Source organism: Culex pipiens, chromosome 1 (genome assembly GCF_016801865.2).
Source record: "Culex pipiens pallens isolate TS chromosome 1, TS_CPP_V2, whole genome shotgun sequence".
Taxonomy (NCBI): Eukaryota; Metazoa; Arthropoda; class Insecta; order Diptera; family Culicidae; genus Culex; species Culex pipiens.
In genome coordinates, this window is record NC_068937.1 from 105,765,121 (window position 1) to 105,780,600 (window position 15,480).

General features: G+C 43.1%; 3 protein-coding genes across 3 annotated transcripts; 2 read left to right on the forward strand and 1 right to left on the reverse strand.

The window, feature by feature from the left end:
* Window positions 1-3,743: 3,743 nt before the first annotated feature.
* LOC120426681 (RPII140-upstream gene protein) lies at window positions 3,744-5,058 on the reverse strand. Its single transcript, XM_039591456.2, has 4 exons — window positions 4,738-5,058; window positions 4,506-4,671; window positions 4,281-4,369; window positions 3,744-4,211 (listed from the first exon to the last, which is right to left on the reverse strand). Exons 1-4 carry the CDS (start codon window positions 4,917-4,919, stop codon window positions 3,770-3,772), a joined length of 879 nt encoding a protein of 292 aa, XP_039447390.1. The 5' UTR covers window positions 4,920-5,058; the 3' UTR covers window positions 3,744-3,769.
* Window positions 5,059-5,152: 94 nt separating this feature from the next.
* Window positions 5,153-7,981, forward strand: LOC120426680 (phosphatidylinositol 3-kinase catalytic subunit type 3). Its single transcript, XM_039591455.2, has one exon. It carries the CDS (start codon window positions 5,197-5,199, stop codon window positions 7,888-7,890), a length of 2,694 nt encoding a protein of 897 aa, XP_039447389.1. The 5' UTR covers window positions 5,153-5,196; the 3' UTR covers window positions 7,891-7,981.
* A 1,913-nt stretch (window positions 7,982-9,894) lies between these two features.
* Window positions 9,895-13,958, forward strand: LOC120426686 (endoplasmin homolog). Its single transcript, XM_039591462.2, has 2 exons — window positions 9,895-10,075; window positions 11,253-13,958. The coding sequence occupies exons 1-2, from the start codon at window positions 10,030-10,032 to the stop codon at window positions 13,589-13,591; spliced, it is 2,385 nt and encodes a 794-aa protein (XP_039447396.1). The 5' UTR covers window positions 9,895-10,029; the 3' UTR covers window positions 13,592-13,958.
* Window positions 13,959-15,480: the final 1,522 nt, after the last annotated feature.

Here is a 15,480-nt window from a genome sequence, read left to right on the forward strand (position 1 = left end):
ATTCGTGCTCTCACATTCAGAAAATATATATTTCTTATTTAGGTTGAACAAAGAATACAGAATATTTTAGATATTGTCTTAAACTTGATTGATTAAAGCTTCAATACAAAAAAAAAACCTTTACTTAGTTAGCTCCAGTTCGGCAAACAGATGTACTTGAAGGCATAAGGATGTTGTCTATATTTTTAACATATTTATAAATGGATTTCATCTCAACTTATACGTTTTTAAATTAGTTTCGTTAACCTTGACAAATAGTCTATACAAACGCCTTTTACTTAACCATCGCGTTTTATGTTTCCGCGTGACTGTTGTGAGTCGCACATTTTTTTTCTTCATTTTATTCAGAAATAATCGAAGATTTTCGCAAACAAAAACTGGTTTTATTGTACTTACCGAGCTGTCTGGCTAACACACGATTCAATTTCATTTTTATGCGAGAAAGGAACCCCTGTCAAGATTGGTCGGAACGCTCGGTTTATGGAAAAGAAACAAAATTGTCACTTTAATTTTGTTCAGTAGAACCGGCAGGCTTATATGCAGAGCTACTTTCTGCATTAAATTACGTTCAAATAGGTCCCCGTACGAAGCGAAAATGCTACCTTATTTATAAACACAGTAGAAAAAAAAAAAATCAAACTCAACTATTGGTTCAAAGCAACACCAAAATGGAATAGTTAGAAGAAGGTTTAACTTACAGAAGGTTAATTTAATTTATCACAGTAACAAATACAAATAAAAACTAGCAGAAACCTCCTCCTCTACACTTTAAACAAATAGAAATTAAATTATGTTTCACCTCGACATGCCACGTTTTGTTCGGTTTCATTCAAGTAACTCTTGTATGTAGCGGCAAAACAGATTAGTTTGAACAGAACAAAATAGGAAAGCATATTTTCATTAAACGAAAATTGCTCACCCCCACAGCAGCAGTACTACACTGCCCCTGATCGCATAAATGTCCCATACCATTTTCATCGTTTTTGAGTTATTGATGCAGTTTGGTTCAAAATCGTGTGCTCTTTCAAAAGAGCCTACAACATCCAGTACGTTGTTCTAGAAATCAGGGGGAAATCCAGTTTTTTCGCGAAAACTTAACACGTAGCCTTATGTGTGGGACAAACTTTAAATGCGTTTTTCTCAGCTTGCTGTTTTTGCATATGGGACATTTATGCGAATGTGGGCAGTACAGTAGTTGTCCATTACAAAAAAAAAAAGATAAAAAATAAATAAACACAATCCATATTTTGCTCTGTTATAATCTAACCCTCCCTCTTTTTCCCCTCCGAATAGATAGTGATGATTTTTTTTCTGTAAATAAACAAAGTAGTAGTGTTTACTAAACGTAACTGATACTGACACTCGTTTATTCTTTCCCATCCGATCATTTCCATTGAGTCTCCTAAGGGATTTTTTCACAACTGTTTTTGTTTTTACTGAATTCGGTAAAATTTGCCGATATCCGATAATAATGTTAGTGTTGTTCATCTTACAAGACATTTCAGTAAAATTGCGATCTAAACTTTACCGATTTATCAACTGCCGACTTCGGTAAAAATATCTAACACCCTTATTATTTTAAGCGATCGTTTGATTTTGATCAAAAGGCTGATATGGGACTACATATAAAAAACGCCCAAGATACAATCAAGTAAAGGGTGACGAAAAGATCTTTCGCTGAAACGGAAAGTGGCGGTTGACGTTTCTTCGCGCAGTGCTTGTTACACACTTTGATTTTTTTTACCGAATTCGGTAAAGTTTACCGATTTTTCAACTGCAATTCATTATTGTTCATCGTAAATCCGAAATTCGACAAAATTTTGTTCATTTTGACAGATGGTTTACCGATCTAAATTTTACCGATTTTTCAACTACCGAATTCGGTGAAAAAAATCTAAGTGTGTATCAATATGTTTCGATGAAAATCACAAACGTTTGAATAATACAAATCCAGAATTGCCTCATAAGGTTGAATCTATAAAGGCAGAATCTTAAAACGACGAATATTAGAAGGAAAGATTTTATTTTTTGCTCAGAATGAAATAAAACTTAGGGTAGTTCCATAACAATAATTATTTAACTTTCCGCCAAAACAAAACTGAAATCAGAAAATTTTGAAATTTTAAAATAAAAATGTTCAAGCTTCAAAAATTTAAAAATCTGAAATGTTTGAGAAATTAAAAAAAACTAAAAAATAAAAAATATATAAAAACCAGAAAAATAATATTAAAAATTCCAACATTAAAAAAAAATAACATTCTAAAATGTTATTATTCAGAAATTTAGAGTTAAAAAAAGAAATTTAGAGTTAAAAAATGTTCAAATCTGAAAGTTCTAAAAGTATAGCAATTTTGAAATTCAAAAATTCTGACATTTAAATATTTTAAAACTTTTAAAACCTACAAAATTTTGAATTAATAAATTTCAAAATTAACAATTCAAGAAAATTTACAAAAAAATAATTAGAAAATTCTGACAATAAAAAATGGGCAACAATTTAAAAAATTAATATAAATCAATTCAGAAAAAGATTTCAAGAAATTCAAAATCTAGGTATTTGAAAAAAAAATAACATAGTTCGTGTTCGATTATCTAAAGTCCTAGCCAATTTCAATCCGGGTAATCAAATCAAGAATTGTTTTTTTCATGTGTGGTGCCGAAATTATGACTCAAAATAAGCTGATTTTCTGTAGTTGCATTCAATTTTGTTTGGAATTAAAAAATTACAGAACTTAAGAATAAAATAATTTAATAATTTAGGGATTCAAGAATTAAAAAACTCATGAATTTCAGAAATCAAGAATTTTTGAATTCAAGAATTCAAAAATTTAAGAATTTAATAAATTTAGAATTGAAGAATTAAATGATTTAAAAGTTTAAGAATTTAGGAATTTGAAGATTTGAAAATTTAGGGATTTAAGAACCCAAAAATTTCAGATTTTTTTCAGATTTCTATATTTTTATTATTTGATATTTTTTTATTTTACTTGTTTTCAAGTTTTTAAATCTGTGTTTTTTTGAATTTCTGTTTTTTAAACTATTTTGAATCTTTTTTTTCCAAGAAAATATTTTTTATTATATAATAAAAAAAAACTCTAGATAAATATTTGCATATTTTAAATCTAAAATTCTTTAGTTCAAGAAGTCTAAAACTTAAAAATTAAGAACAACGTTTGAAAAGAGCAGATTCAATTATTTAAAAATCACCAGAAACGATCACTAGATTTAGATCTACGATCGCCGATCAAAATATGCGGATCACTGATCCACAGAGTAACCCACACATATGTCGATTGTCTTATGTAGATCGTCGATCTACTAAAATTGATCGCAATCTAACGATCGCTTGCAATAATCAGGGTGTAGGTGAGTTCTTTGAACAAAATTATAGCATTCGAATTTAGAGATTATCCCGTCTGAATATCTTCGTATCCAGCATCACAGTACATTCTGATGTTGTATGTTTCACACATACTCACTCAAACTACGTATGTATGGTGTCAAGTAACGTTTCAAGAATCGAAAAATAATCTCACCCTTGATCTCACCGTATTTTCAACAGTCCAGCAACCTCAATGTGCCGAAGATCGCGGTTCGTCTTGGTTATTGCAATTACGCCTGAAACAGGAAAAATTACAAGCCAAAAAGAAGCTGATGGCGAAGAAGAACTCCTAGTCCTCAAAGACAGCAGCAGTCCTCTGGATGAAACATTCGGCATTCAATAAAAACAAAACAATCCCCACTTCTTTTAAACTTTTCAACCTACTGTCTAGTTTTTCGCCGGTTCTTCCGGTTTACTTACAACCGCCGCCACCTTCACCTCCACCTCCTTAGTCGTCTCCTCACTTCCCGCACTCACCTTGTCCAGGTCCAAGTTGGCCGTGCCAAACTTCTCGTGGTGTCCCTCCAGCAGCGGGTCCGCCTCGCCCGCGCTCTGCTTCGCAATCGAGTCCCGAATCGCCTGGTCCCGGTTGTCCTGCCACTTGTACTGCCAAAAGCGCACCTCCTCCATGGTCGTACCGGTGGCGCGCAGTATGGCCAGCGAGAGCAGTCCGGCGATGCCGCCAAAGGATAGCCCCACCAGGCCACCGCTCGTCATGCCACGCAGGCCCATGTTGAACTTGTACATCGCCCCGGTGACCCCGCCCGCCACCAGGTACTCGTAGATGGACGACTTGCCGCGGTACACCGAGATGACGGTTTGGATACCACTGGTGGGAACGATCACCATATTAGTTGAGTCAACTAATTTTTTTAGCTAAAATATCGACTGCACTTACATGTAACTCGTGGTGAACAGTGCCAACCGCCAGCCCCACTTGAAGGCACCTTTGGCAAACGTTAATGTTACTTGGTCTTGCAATTTTCGCTGAAGAAAGTATGAATTTATTATTTTCACGCATAGGACTTTAAAAACTAGTTTATGATGACAGCCTTGAATAATTATTATCAAGTAGTCCTATCAACATAGAAAATACGACTTTTCTTAACAAGATATTACTCACCTTCGCCTCAAAGCTACTCTTGAACGCCGTGGCCTGATTGCGCTCCATAAAGTTCATGTATGCCACCCGAGAGCTGATGAAACCGCCGTAACATGCTCCCACCAAAAACCCAAGAAATCCGGCCTGATAAATTGAGTTAATCTCGTTGGACACGCGACCAAATTCACTGAAAATTCAGAGATTTTTTTAAAAATAAAACGAGTTGTAAAATTAGACTAACAAGCGATCTTACTCAACGCTGAACATGAGGTACAGTCGCTCCTTGCCGGTTTGCCGATCTCCCGGAGCATCGGCGTACATTTTCTGCATCGATTCGTGGTCCACCTGGTCGTGCTCGTTGGGCGCGAAGGGGAACAATCCTGCCGAGACGATGGCTACCCCGGGCGTCGCGAACTTCACTATCCGCCGGAACATGGTTGTTTAGTTTCAAAGTTTTATGTTGAGTTGTGTAATTTAAATCGTAAACTTCCCATGCAAAACTAACGGGGTTTTGAGGATTTTGTTTCATAACACGTTGTTTACAATGAACAGCTGTTTCAATTTACCGACTTTACAGAACTGACAACATTGCTCACACGCTAAAAGTAAAAACGTTAAGCCTGGTTTATTTCTTTCGCACCTTATTCAACCACCTTGATGGATCTGTCAAACAAAAAAAAAAATCAACACTGTTTGTTTTTGTTCCGCAATCATGGACTCATCGTTTCACTATGTGCACAGTTGTGATATTTTCCAAAAAATCCAAGTTAAAATCGGAACGCTGGAGGGCGAGCAGCAGGTTCCGTCGTACGAGAAGCTGCTCGAGAAGCCGCTGCTGAAATTTTCCGGCCTCAACTCGGAAAAGTGCGCCCCGCTCAAGGTGAGCGTACAAATCTTCGACGACGACAAACCCGTGGCCCTTCCGGTGACCTCGTCCTACAAGAGCTTTACGAGCCGCTGGAGCTGGAACGAATGGATCACGCTGCCGATCCTGTTCAGCGACCTGTCCCGCCGGTCGGTGCTGGCCGTGACGATTTACGATTGTGCGGGGAACCAGGGCGACGAGATTGTGGTTGGTGGGACGACGATTTCTTTGTTCGACAAAACTGGGGTGTTTCGCCAGGGGCTGTACGATTTGAGGCTGTGGCCGGATGTGGTTGCGGATGGGAGCTTCTACTCGAAGACCCCGGGAAAGAGCAACGACTATTGCAACAACCAGATGCAACGGTTGGCCAAACTGGCGAAGAAGCATCGCAATGGCCAGATCGAGAAGGTGGACTGGCTGGATCGACTGACGTTCAGGGAGGTGGAGTTGATCAATGAGAAGGAAAAACGAAACTCCAACTGCATGTACTTGATGGTGGAATTCCCGGAAGTGCTGGCGGCAGATCAAACCTGTTCGGTGATCTACTACGAACCGGACGGGGACAGGAAGTATTCGTTCGTTCAGAAGCCAAAGCTGGTGACGGTTCCGGATTCCGAAATTCTGCAAGAAAATCTGGTCGAGCGTAAGCACCATCGCCTTTCACGTTCGGCCCGTTCCGGCTTGTCGGATCGTGACGCCAAGCCCACGGCCAACGTGCGCGACCTTCTCCATTCCATTGTGTACCGATACTCGTCGACTTCCCCACTGAGCAGCGAGGAGCAGGATCTGGTGTGGAAGTATCGGTTCTATCTGAGCAACCAGAAGAAGGCTTTGGCCAAATTTTTGAAATGCATCAACTGGGAAACCAGCACCGAGGTACGCCAGGCGCTTGCCTTGCTGGCCAAGTGGGCCCCGATGGACGTGGAAGATGCTTTGGAGCTGCTGAATTCGTCCTTCAGCCACCCGACCGTACGACGCTACGCGATTTCACGTCTCGACCAGGCCCCGGACGAAGATCTGTTGCTGTATCTTCTGCAGCTGGTCCAAGCGCTCAAGTACGAACACTTTGACGAAATCTTCAAATCCTACAAACTCATGTCCGAGAAAGATATGATGAAATCGTTTGACGAAAACTCGGCGGAAAACAATTTTGAAGTCTTCTCCAACTCGGACGAGAGTTCGTCCCTGTACCAGGAAGGCAAACTCCCGTCGAATGCATCCGGCGGCGATGAAAGTGTCACTGAAAATGTAGCTTCCGTCAGCGAAACGAGAGATCCATCGGTTCCGTTCAACCTGGCCACGTTTCTGATTCATCGTGCGTGCAAAAATTCCACCCTGGCGAACTATCTGTACTGGTATCTGTCGATCGAATGCGAAGAAGAAACCGTCCGCAAGCAGGACGAACGTGTCCGAGAGATGTACGTTACGGTTCTGAAGAACTTTCTGCGTCACCTGTCGACCGGAAACACCGCGCTCAAGGTGATTCATCACAATTTAAAGGAACAGCAACGATTCATTGACAACCTGGTCAAGCTGATCAAGATCGTCGCCAAAGAACCGGGCAATCGAAAGAAAAAGACCGAAAAGTTCCAGCTCCTACTCTCGGATACGGACGCGCTGAAGGCCAACTTTACCAAGTTTGAACCGCTACCGTTTCCGCTGGACCCAAACATTCGCATCCGTGGCATCCTTCCGGAGAAGGTCACACTGTTCAAAAGTGCGCTGATGCCGTCCAAACTTACATTTCTCACTACGGAGTCCACCGAGTACGTGGCGATCTTCAAGCACGGTGACGATCTGCGCCAGGATCAGCTTATTCTGCAGATGATTACGCTGATGGACAAACTTCTCCAAAAGGAAAACCTCGATCTGAAGCTGACCCCGTATCGCGTGCTGGCCACCAGTTCCAAGCATGGCTTCATGCAATACATCGAATCAATCACCGTTGCGGACGTCCTCAACACCGAAGGCAGCATCCTGAACTTCTTCCGCAAGCATCACCCCTGCGAATCCGGTCCGTACGGAATCGTGGCCGATGTCATGGACACGTACATCAAGAGTTGCGCCGGTTATTGCGTGATAACGTACTTGCTCGGCGTTGGCGATCGGCACTTGGACAACCTGCTGCTCACCAGCACCGGCAAGCTGTTCCACATCGATTTCGGGTACATTCTCGGCCGGGACCCCAAACCGATGCCGCCGCCGATGAAGCTCAGCAAGGAGATGGTGGAAGCGATGGGTGGACTCAACTCGGAACACTACCAGGAGTTCCGCAAGCTGTGCTACACGGCGTTCCTGCATCTGCGGCGCCACGCCAACGTGATGCTGAACCTGTTTGGGCTGATGGTGGACGCGTCGATTCCGGATATCGCGCTCGAGCCCGACAAGGCCGTCAAGAAGGTGGAGGACAATCTGCGGCTGGATCTGTCGGACGAGGAGGCGGTGCAGCATTTGCAGAACTTGCTGGACATTTCCATCACGGCCGTTATGCCGGCGTTGGTCGAACAAATTCACAAGTTGGCTCAGTACTGGCGGAAGTAAGCGCAAGCGCCCATAAATTATGTTATGTTGTATCTGTAATCCAAACGTAAGTTGATATTGAATGAGTAAAATATTAAAGTAGTTGAAAGTGTCCAATCTTTTCCTAATTCTGGAGCAACATTTGAAAGGGGCGGTACGACATCACTCTTACGACCATTTACGAGCATTTTTTTTCTAAATGACAGGATAACCTGATTTTAATCAAAACAAAAGTATTTATATAAACGTTATGACTTTTCAGAAACAAGGCAAAACATGGTTATTAGATTGATGGTTTGATCATTTTCCTTATTTTTAAAGAAAATAGATGTTTGTGAGTTTTGAATACGCCTATCAATGAAATCTGAAAATGCAGAGATTTTAGAATTTGTGTTTCACAGTTCAGAAATATGGTCTTAAAACAAAGAATAAGTAGTAGGATGTAACAAAAAGGGTCAATTTTGCGGGCATTTCAGGGCATGATCTTTTATGTGTACTGAGCCCGAATCTCAAATTTAAGTTTGATTGATTGCGACAGAACTTAGTACTTTGATTCTGAAGTTTAAATGGGATTATATTAATTTAAATTTTAACCCGTGAAATCGATGCATTTTGGTTACAGATTGTCAAGGGAAGCAGATTGGCCAATGTTTGACAGATCCAAACGTGCTGGACAACAACCGCCATACATCGACCAATCACCAGTTTCCCCTTGACAATCTGTAGTTTTGGTTTGATGAGCTGAGTGGCTGGTTGGTCGGACTTATTCCGGAGAAAAACGCGTAGTTTATCTAAACTAAACTGGTGACTTAATTGAACGCGTGCTATTACAGCGGATGACGCAACAGCTCTATTAGGTTTTACGCCGAATCGATTTTTAGGTTAGAAATTTGACAGTTCAGCTGCACTTTACATTTTTTGCACGTATGTCTAGTAAAAATGTGTGTGCGTGTGCGCTCGTGACGTCACGCTGTAAAACCTAATTAGGTTTTACAGCGTGACGTCACGAGCGCACACGCACACACATTTTTACTGAGACACACGTGCAAAAAATGTAAACAGTGCAGCCGAACTGTCAAATTTCTAACCTAAAAATCGAGTCGGCGTAAAACCTAATAGCGCTTTATTTATTAGGTTTTACGCCGACTCGATTTTTAGGTTAGAAATTTGACAGTTCGGCTGCACTGTTTACATTTTTTGCACGTGTGTAAGTAAAAAGGTGTGTGCGTGTGCGCTCGTGACGCACACGTTTACAAAAATGTAAACAGTGCAGCCAAGCTGTCAGATTTCTGACCTAAAAACCGAGTTGGCGTAAAACCTAATGACGTTTCGCTTACACACCATTCGATTTTGCTGGCCGGACAAAATTTAACCTCAATCTCTTTCGTGTGCGTACACACAATACAATTAACGTAGGTAGACATGCGTTGGGCGTTCCAGTGTTAAAAGAAACATGTTCCAAGTTGGAAGAGGATTCTTTTGATTTTGAGTGTAAATTTATGAAAAGGGTTACCAGCCCTGAGAATGTTGGTTCGAGCCTCGAGTCGATCTGGTTCGAGAACGAGCCTGAATCGAGTCGAGGCTCGAGCCAAAATTCTCAGTGGGAGATTTTGATTATCTAACTTGCGTACAAGTTGCGTTGAAACGGCTCGATACGAAACCGACTGACGCGTCAGCAGCGTTGCCATTTTTACGAAAAATTATTTTTCATTCAACCCAAAAGAAAACCTCGGAAATCCAACAAAACGCTACACCCTTACCAAAAATCATGATTTTTTGAGTTCCAAATCCCACTTTTCATACGATTTTTTGAGTTCAGGTACTACAACCATAAAAATGGTTATATGGGTTGAACTGAAAAATTCGTATGAAAAGTGGGATTTGGAACTCAAAAAATCATGATTTTTGGTAAGGGTGTACTCGATAAATCAAAACCTCTGGCCGCACTGTTGTGCCGGTGATTAGGACCAATCAGCGTGCGCCAAATCGCCTCTCACTTTTCTTCACATTTGACAGCGCACTTTGTCTCATTTATAGTTCGGTTCTCGCTTGGAGAAGCAGGTTAAAGTCGAAGAAGGCGTTTTCCGGTGGAGATTCCCCCCCGTTGCCCGTGCAATATCCAGCTTGGTAGAAAGGACGCGCGTACCCCCGGGGACGAGCATGAAGTATCTGGTACTTCTGGTGGTGGGAGTATTCCTGTTTACAGGTGAGTTCTTGGTGGTTCTAGTGAATAACGGGACTTTTCGGGGGTTGTCGTTCATCTTGAAACTGCTGCGCCCTCTGCGCGCCGCACCCTTGCCCCTGCCCCTGCCTGCTAGCTTTGGAACATTCCCGAAATTATGCTAAGAAGTTGGCTACGTGGTGATTGGCCCAGATTGTGTCGGGTGCGTTATCAGTTTGTTCAAAGGCTGCTACAACTGCTACTGAATATTTTTGATCGGGGAATCCCAGATTCAGCTAAGTCCTTGAAATGCTAGTTGATGAATTTTGAACATAATCAAATTTGAGCTATTGCAAATACCGATGATGCTGAAAATTACACTGAAGGTGTTTTAGTTGTCCAAATATAAACATTTTCTGCAATTTAATCAGAGCTCACCAAGCTTCCCATGCGCCAGTGCCAACGCACACCGCGGGTTTGGTTTTCTAGCTTCGGTACGTGCCTGAACCCATTTGTGTATTGGTTTCTTGGTACATCGTACCAGCGCACCACGACACTCTCGGCTCGCCCCATCGGTTGTGTGTCTGGCACTCACCCGAGGCATGAAACCAGCGTGCCGTGGTACGCGCCGTGGTATTGGACCCGTTTTGTACCGCCAGCGCGTACCACGGCACGTACCTCGGTTCGTAACGAGTGAAGCACCTTGGCTCAAATATCGGGTTCATGCCATGGGTGAGTGCCAGACACAAAACCGACGCGGCGAACCGAGAGTGTCGGGGAGCGCTGGTACGATGAACCAAAATACCCTCGGTTCGTGTGAGTCGGGTACGGGTGTAAACCGAACAAAGCAGGCGCAAAGCAAACCCGAGGTGCAAGTGAACCGCGTGTACCGCACGGTGCAGGGAAGCTTGGAGCTCACAAAAAGGCCACGTCAGTGTTTAATTCTGATTATCTGCTTCTATCTTGGCAATAATTCTTAGTTTTTCTTTTCTTTTTTTATTGTTTCTAGATTCAATTCAAAGTAAATGCTAACATGAAATAACAGGGACCTCAAAAAAAAAAAAAAAAAATAATAGTCCGTAACAACATTGAACAAAATTGTATGTCGAATAGATCAATCATTTAATAAAGTGCTAGAATTACGACTTCTTATATTGACCACGTCATCCCTTTAAACCTGATGGATTACTAATGATTAACAAAATATCTCTTCTAATTCCAGGAATCTCCACGGTTCGTGCGGCGGACGATGCCGACACGGAGGACCTGCCGGTGGTCGAGCCAAACCTGGGAGCGTCCAAGCAGGGCTCCCGCACCGATGCCGAGGCAATCCAGCGCGAGGAGGAAGCCATCAAGTTGGACGGTTTGAACGTGGCCCAGATCAAGGAGCTGCGTGAAAAGTCCGAAAAGTTCACCTTCCAGGCCGAAGTCAACCGGATGATGAAGCTGATCATCAACTCGCTGTACCGCAACAAGGAGATCTTCCTGCGTGAGCTCATCTCGAACGCCTCGGATGCGCTGGACAAGATCCGTCTGCTTTCGCTGACCAATCCCGGCGTGTTGGACACGAACGAAAACCTCGAGGTCAAAATCAAGGCCGACAAGGACGGCAAGGTGCTGCACATTATCGACACCGGTATCGGTATGACGAAGCAGGATCTGGTCAACAATCTGGGTACGATTGCCAAGTCCGGCACGGCCGATTTCCTCTCCAAGATGCAGGAAACGAAAACCGAGGGCCAGGACGTCAACGACATGATTGGACAGTTTGGCGTCGGTTTCTACTCGGCCTTCCTGGTGGCCGATCGCGTCGTGGTGACGACGAAGCACAACGACGACAAGCAGTACATCTGGGAGTCGGACGCGGCAAGCTTCAGCATCGTTGAGGACCCACGTGGAAACACTCTGCAGCGAGGTTCGCAGGTTTCGTTGCATCTGAAGGAAGAGGCTTTGGACTTCTTGGAGGAAGACACCGTCAAGCAGCTGATCAAGAAGTACTCGCAGTTCATCAACTTCCCGATCTACATGTGGACCAGCAAGGAAGTCGAAGAGGAAGTTCCGGTGGAGGACGAGCCGGCGGAAAAGCCCGAAAAGAAGGACGAAGATCAAACCGAGGAAGAAGACGGAAAGGTGGAAGAAGAAGCGGAAGAGGACAAGCCAAAGACCAAAAAGATCAAGAAGACCGTCTACGATTGGGAAATCATGAACGACAGCAAGCCCATCTGGACGCGCAAACCGAACGACGTTACTGAAGACGAGTACACCGAATTCTACAAGAGCCTCACCAAGGACACGTCCGAACCGCTGACTCACACTCATTTTGTGGCCGAAGGAGAAGTTACCTTCAAGTCGCTGCTGTACATTCCTAAGGTTCAGCCATCGGAGAGCTTCAACAAGTACGGCACCAAGGCGGACAACATTAAGCTGTACGTGCGTCGCGTGTTCATCACCGACGAGTTCAACGACATGATGCCCAACTACTTGAACTTTATCCGTGGTGTGGTCGATTCCGATGATCTGCCCCTGAACGTGTCCCGTGAAACGCTCCAGCAGCACAAGCTGATCAAGGTCATCAAGAAGAAGCTGGTCCGCAAGGCGCTGGACATGATCAAGAAGATCGACAAGGAAACGTACGAAAAGTTCTGGAAGGAATTCTCCACCAACATCAAGCTCGGAATCATGGAAGACCCCAGCAACCGGTCGCGTTTGGCCAAGCTGTTGCGTTTCCAGTCGTCCAACGGTAAGAGCTCCAAGGAGTACACCGGCCTGTCGGAGTACGTGACGCGCATGAAGCCGAAGCAGGAACACATCTACTTCATCGCCGGATCGAGCCGTGCCGAAGTCGAAAAGTCTCCCTTCGTCGAGCGTCTGCTGTCGCGTGGCTTTGAAGTTTTGTACCTGGTTGAAGCCGTCGATGAGTACAGCATCTCCGCTCTGCCCGAGTTCGATGGCAAGAAGTTCCAGAACGTCGCCAAGGAAGGATTCGTGCTGAACGAATCGGAGGAATCCAAGGCTCGCTTCGAGGAACTCAAGACGGAATTCGAACCGCTGCTGAAGTGGCTGAACGATGTCGCTCTCAAGGACAAGATCGCCAAGGCTCAGGTTTCCGAGCGTCTGTCCAACTCGCCGTGCGCTCTGGTTGCGTCCATGTTCGGCTGGACCGGTAACATGGAACGACTGGCCATGGCCAACGCTCACCAGAAGACGGACGATCCTCAACGCCAGTACTACCTGAACCAGCGCAAGACCCTCGAAATCAACCCGCGCCATCCGTTGATGCGTGAGCTTCTGCGCCGCGTGGATGCCGACAGCGAAGACGTTGTCGCCAAGGACATGGCCGTCCTGATGTTCAACACTGCTACGCTGCGATCCGGTTTCCACCTGCCGGAGACGTCGGACTTTGCCGACAGTATCGAGCGCATGATGCGGCAAACGCTCGGAGTGGCGTTGGACGAGCAGCCGGAACCGGAGGAATTTATCGACGAGCCCGAAGCAGCGGACGATGCTGGCAAGGACGAGGAGGAGGACATCAACGCCGAGGATGAACATGACGAGCTGTAAATCGAAGTCGGAGTGGGAATGAGTATGTGTAGAGCGAACGCGTGTGACTGAGTGTAGTGTGTTAAGAGACTGATTTAATTCCATTTGTAGTCAAGCTAGTAATTTCCTCAGCTCTGATTGGCATGAACAAAACAAACAAGAAACGACGATAAGGCGGCATGTTTTCGATGCTCGTCTCGTTAAGCGTCCAAATTGAAAAAGAACAAGTTCTTTATTTATTAAGCTACTACGTACAACATTGTGCAGTGTCATCACATTGATTGATTTTGGTAACTGATGAAGTTAGAGTGTAAAGCATTGTGACAAATAGCATTTTTTTTTGTGAAAACAAAACATAAATAAGAATAAAATGAACTATTGAAATGAATTACCTATGTTGTTTTTAATTTCATATTACGAATTGCATGTAACGCTAAGCAGTAGGGTGGCTTGAAGTTCTATGGGAAAATTTCAAAATGGATCAATTCAATCAGAACAGGCATTTTCCGGTTCCATTTGGGCCCCCAAACAACCCCCTAAAATATGGAAGCGATTGGTTTTGACCCGGCTTTCCGCAAAGCGATTCAAATTTGTATGGGAAACTCCTCTTTTTTACACTTTGATTTTTATAATTTTTATTTTTCACTAAATTTAAAAACTAACACCGTAGAAGTATAGTCCTAAATGTCCTTTAAATTTTTCCCAAAAAAAGTATGGTCCTATCGTGCTTCTGGAAAAAATACAGAGTTTTTTAAAGAGGCATTTCAAAATAAGTGCTAAAAATCATATTTCTTGCCAACACTGCCAGTACTTCGGTATATAGATATTTCAAAATATTAATTTTTAACGTAATAAGGAAGGAACCTAGCAAAATTATGTTTTACTGCCCTGCCCACCATTGAAAAAACGGCTAATATCCACTTTTGGCAAAAACGAGACATTAGCACCAGGTGGTAGAGGATTTTCCAACGCATCTCCTGGAACTTGAATTTCACTGAAATAGTGTTTAGACTTGGCTGCCGATGCGAAAAACCAAACGGCTAATATACCACTCTTATGGGAAATTGCCTTGACAGAGATTTTGTGACAAACTCTAAAACGCGTTTTTCTCGGAATACTTGATTTGGCATAATAGCCGAATTTTCAATTATGGGCAGTGCCCATCATTGTAAATTTGGCTTTTATGCCATGACTGCAGTTTCGAGAAAAACGTGGTTTCACGTTTTTGTCTATATTTACTTAAATTTCACTAAAAATTAAAAAGTAAACTCGTAGAAACATTCATGTAGTACCGTCAACTGGGGCGAATTGGGACAGCAGTTTTGACCATGTCAGAGCACAATATTTTTATTTTTCTGGTTGGTTTCGGATAGAACAGACTCATCCAACAAAATGTGTACACCCATTTCCAAATTTAAAACCTGTAAGTGCTCTAAACACTGCTGTCTCTACTCAGACTGTAGTCCCGATTCGCCCCAGATGACGGTACTCATATGATCGGCCGTTAACGAAGAAGTTGATTGTTTGAGGTGTGCGTTGTTAAAAACACTATTTAACACCTAAACTCCCAAGCTCGAGAAAAAGGGGGAATTTCTATATAAATTCCCCCTTTTTCTCGAGCTTTGGAGTTTAGGTGTTGTTTCATAATAGCAATTTTGTCGTTTATTCTTCGGTTCAAATCTGCCGTTTGGCGAAACATTTTGGCTATTGTGTGACATTTGTGAGTATTTGAGCAATTCTCGGTGAAACCGTCCCACTAGATGCACATGTTCTCAAATCGTTACGGCAATGTTCTCATTCGATTCAGCGCACCAAAAAACCATAAAAACTACATTCGAACCAATGAAAATGTCAGCCGTTAGCCACCTGTAAATAAAAACATGTTTTGAACAATGGATTTTTTCGAAAAA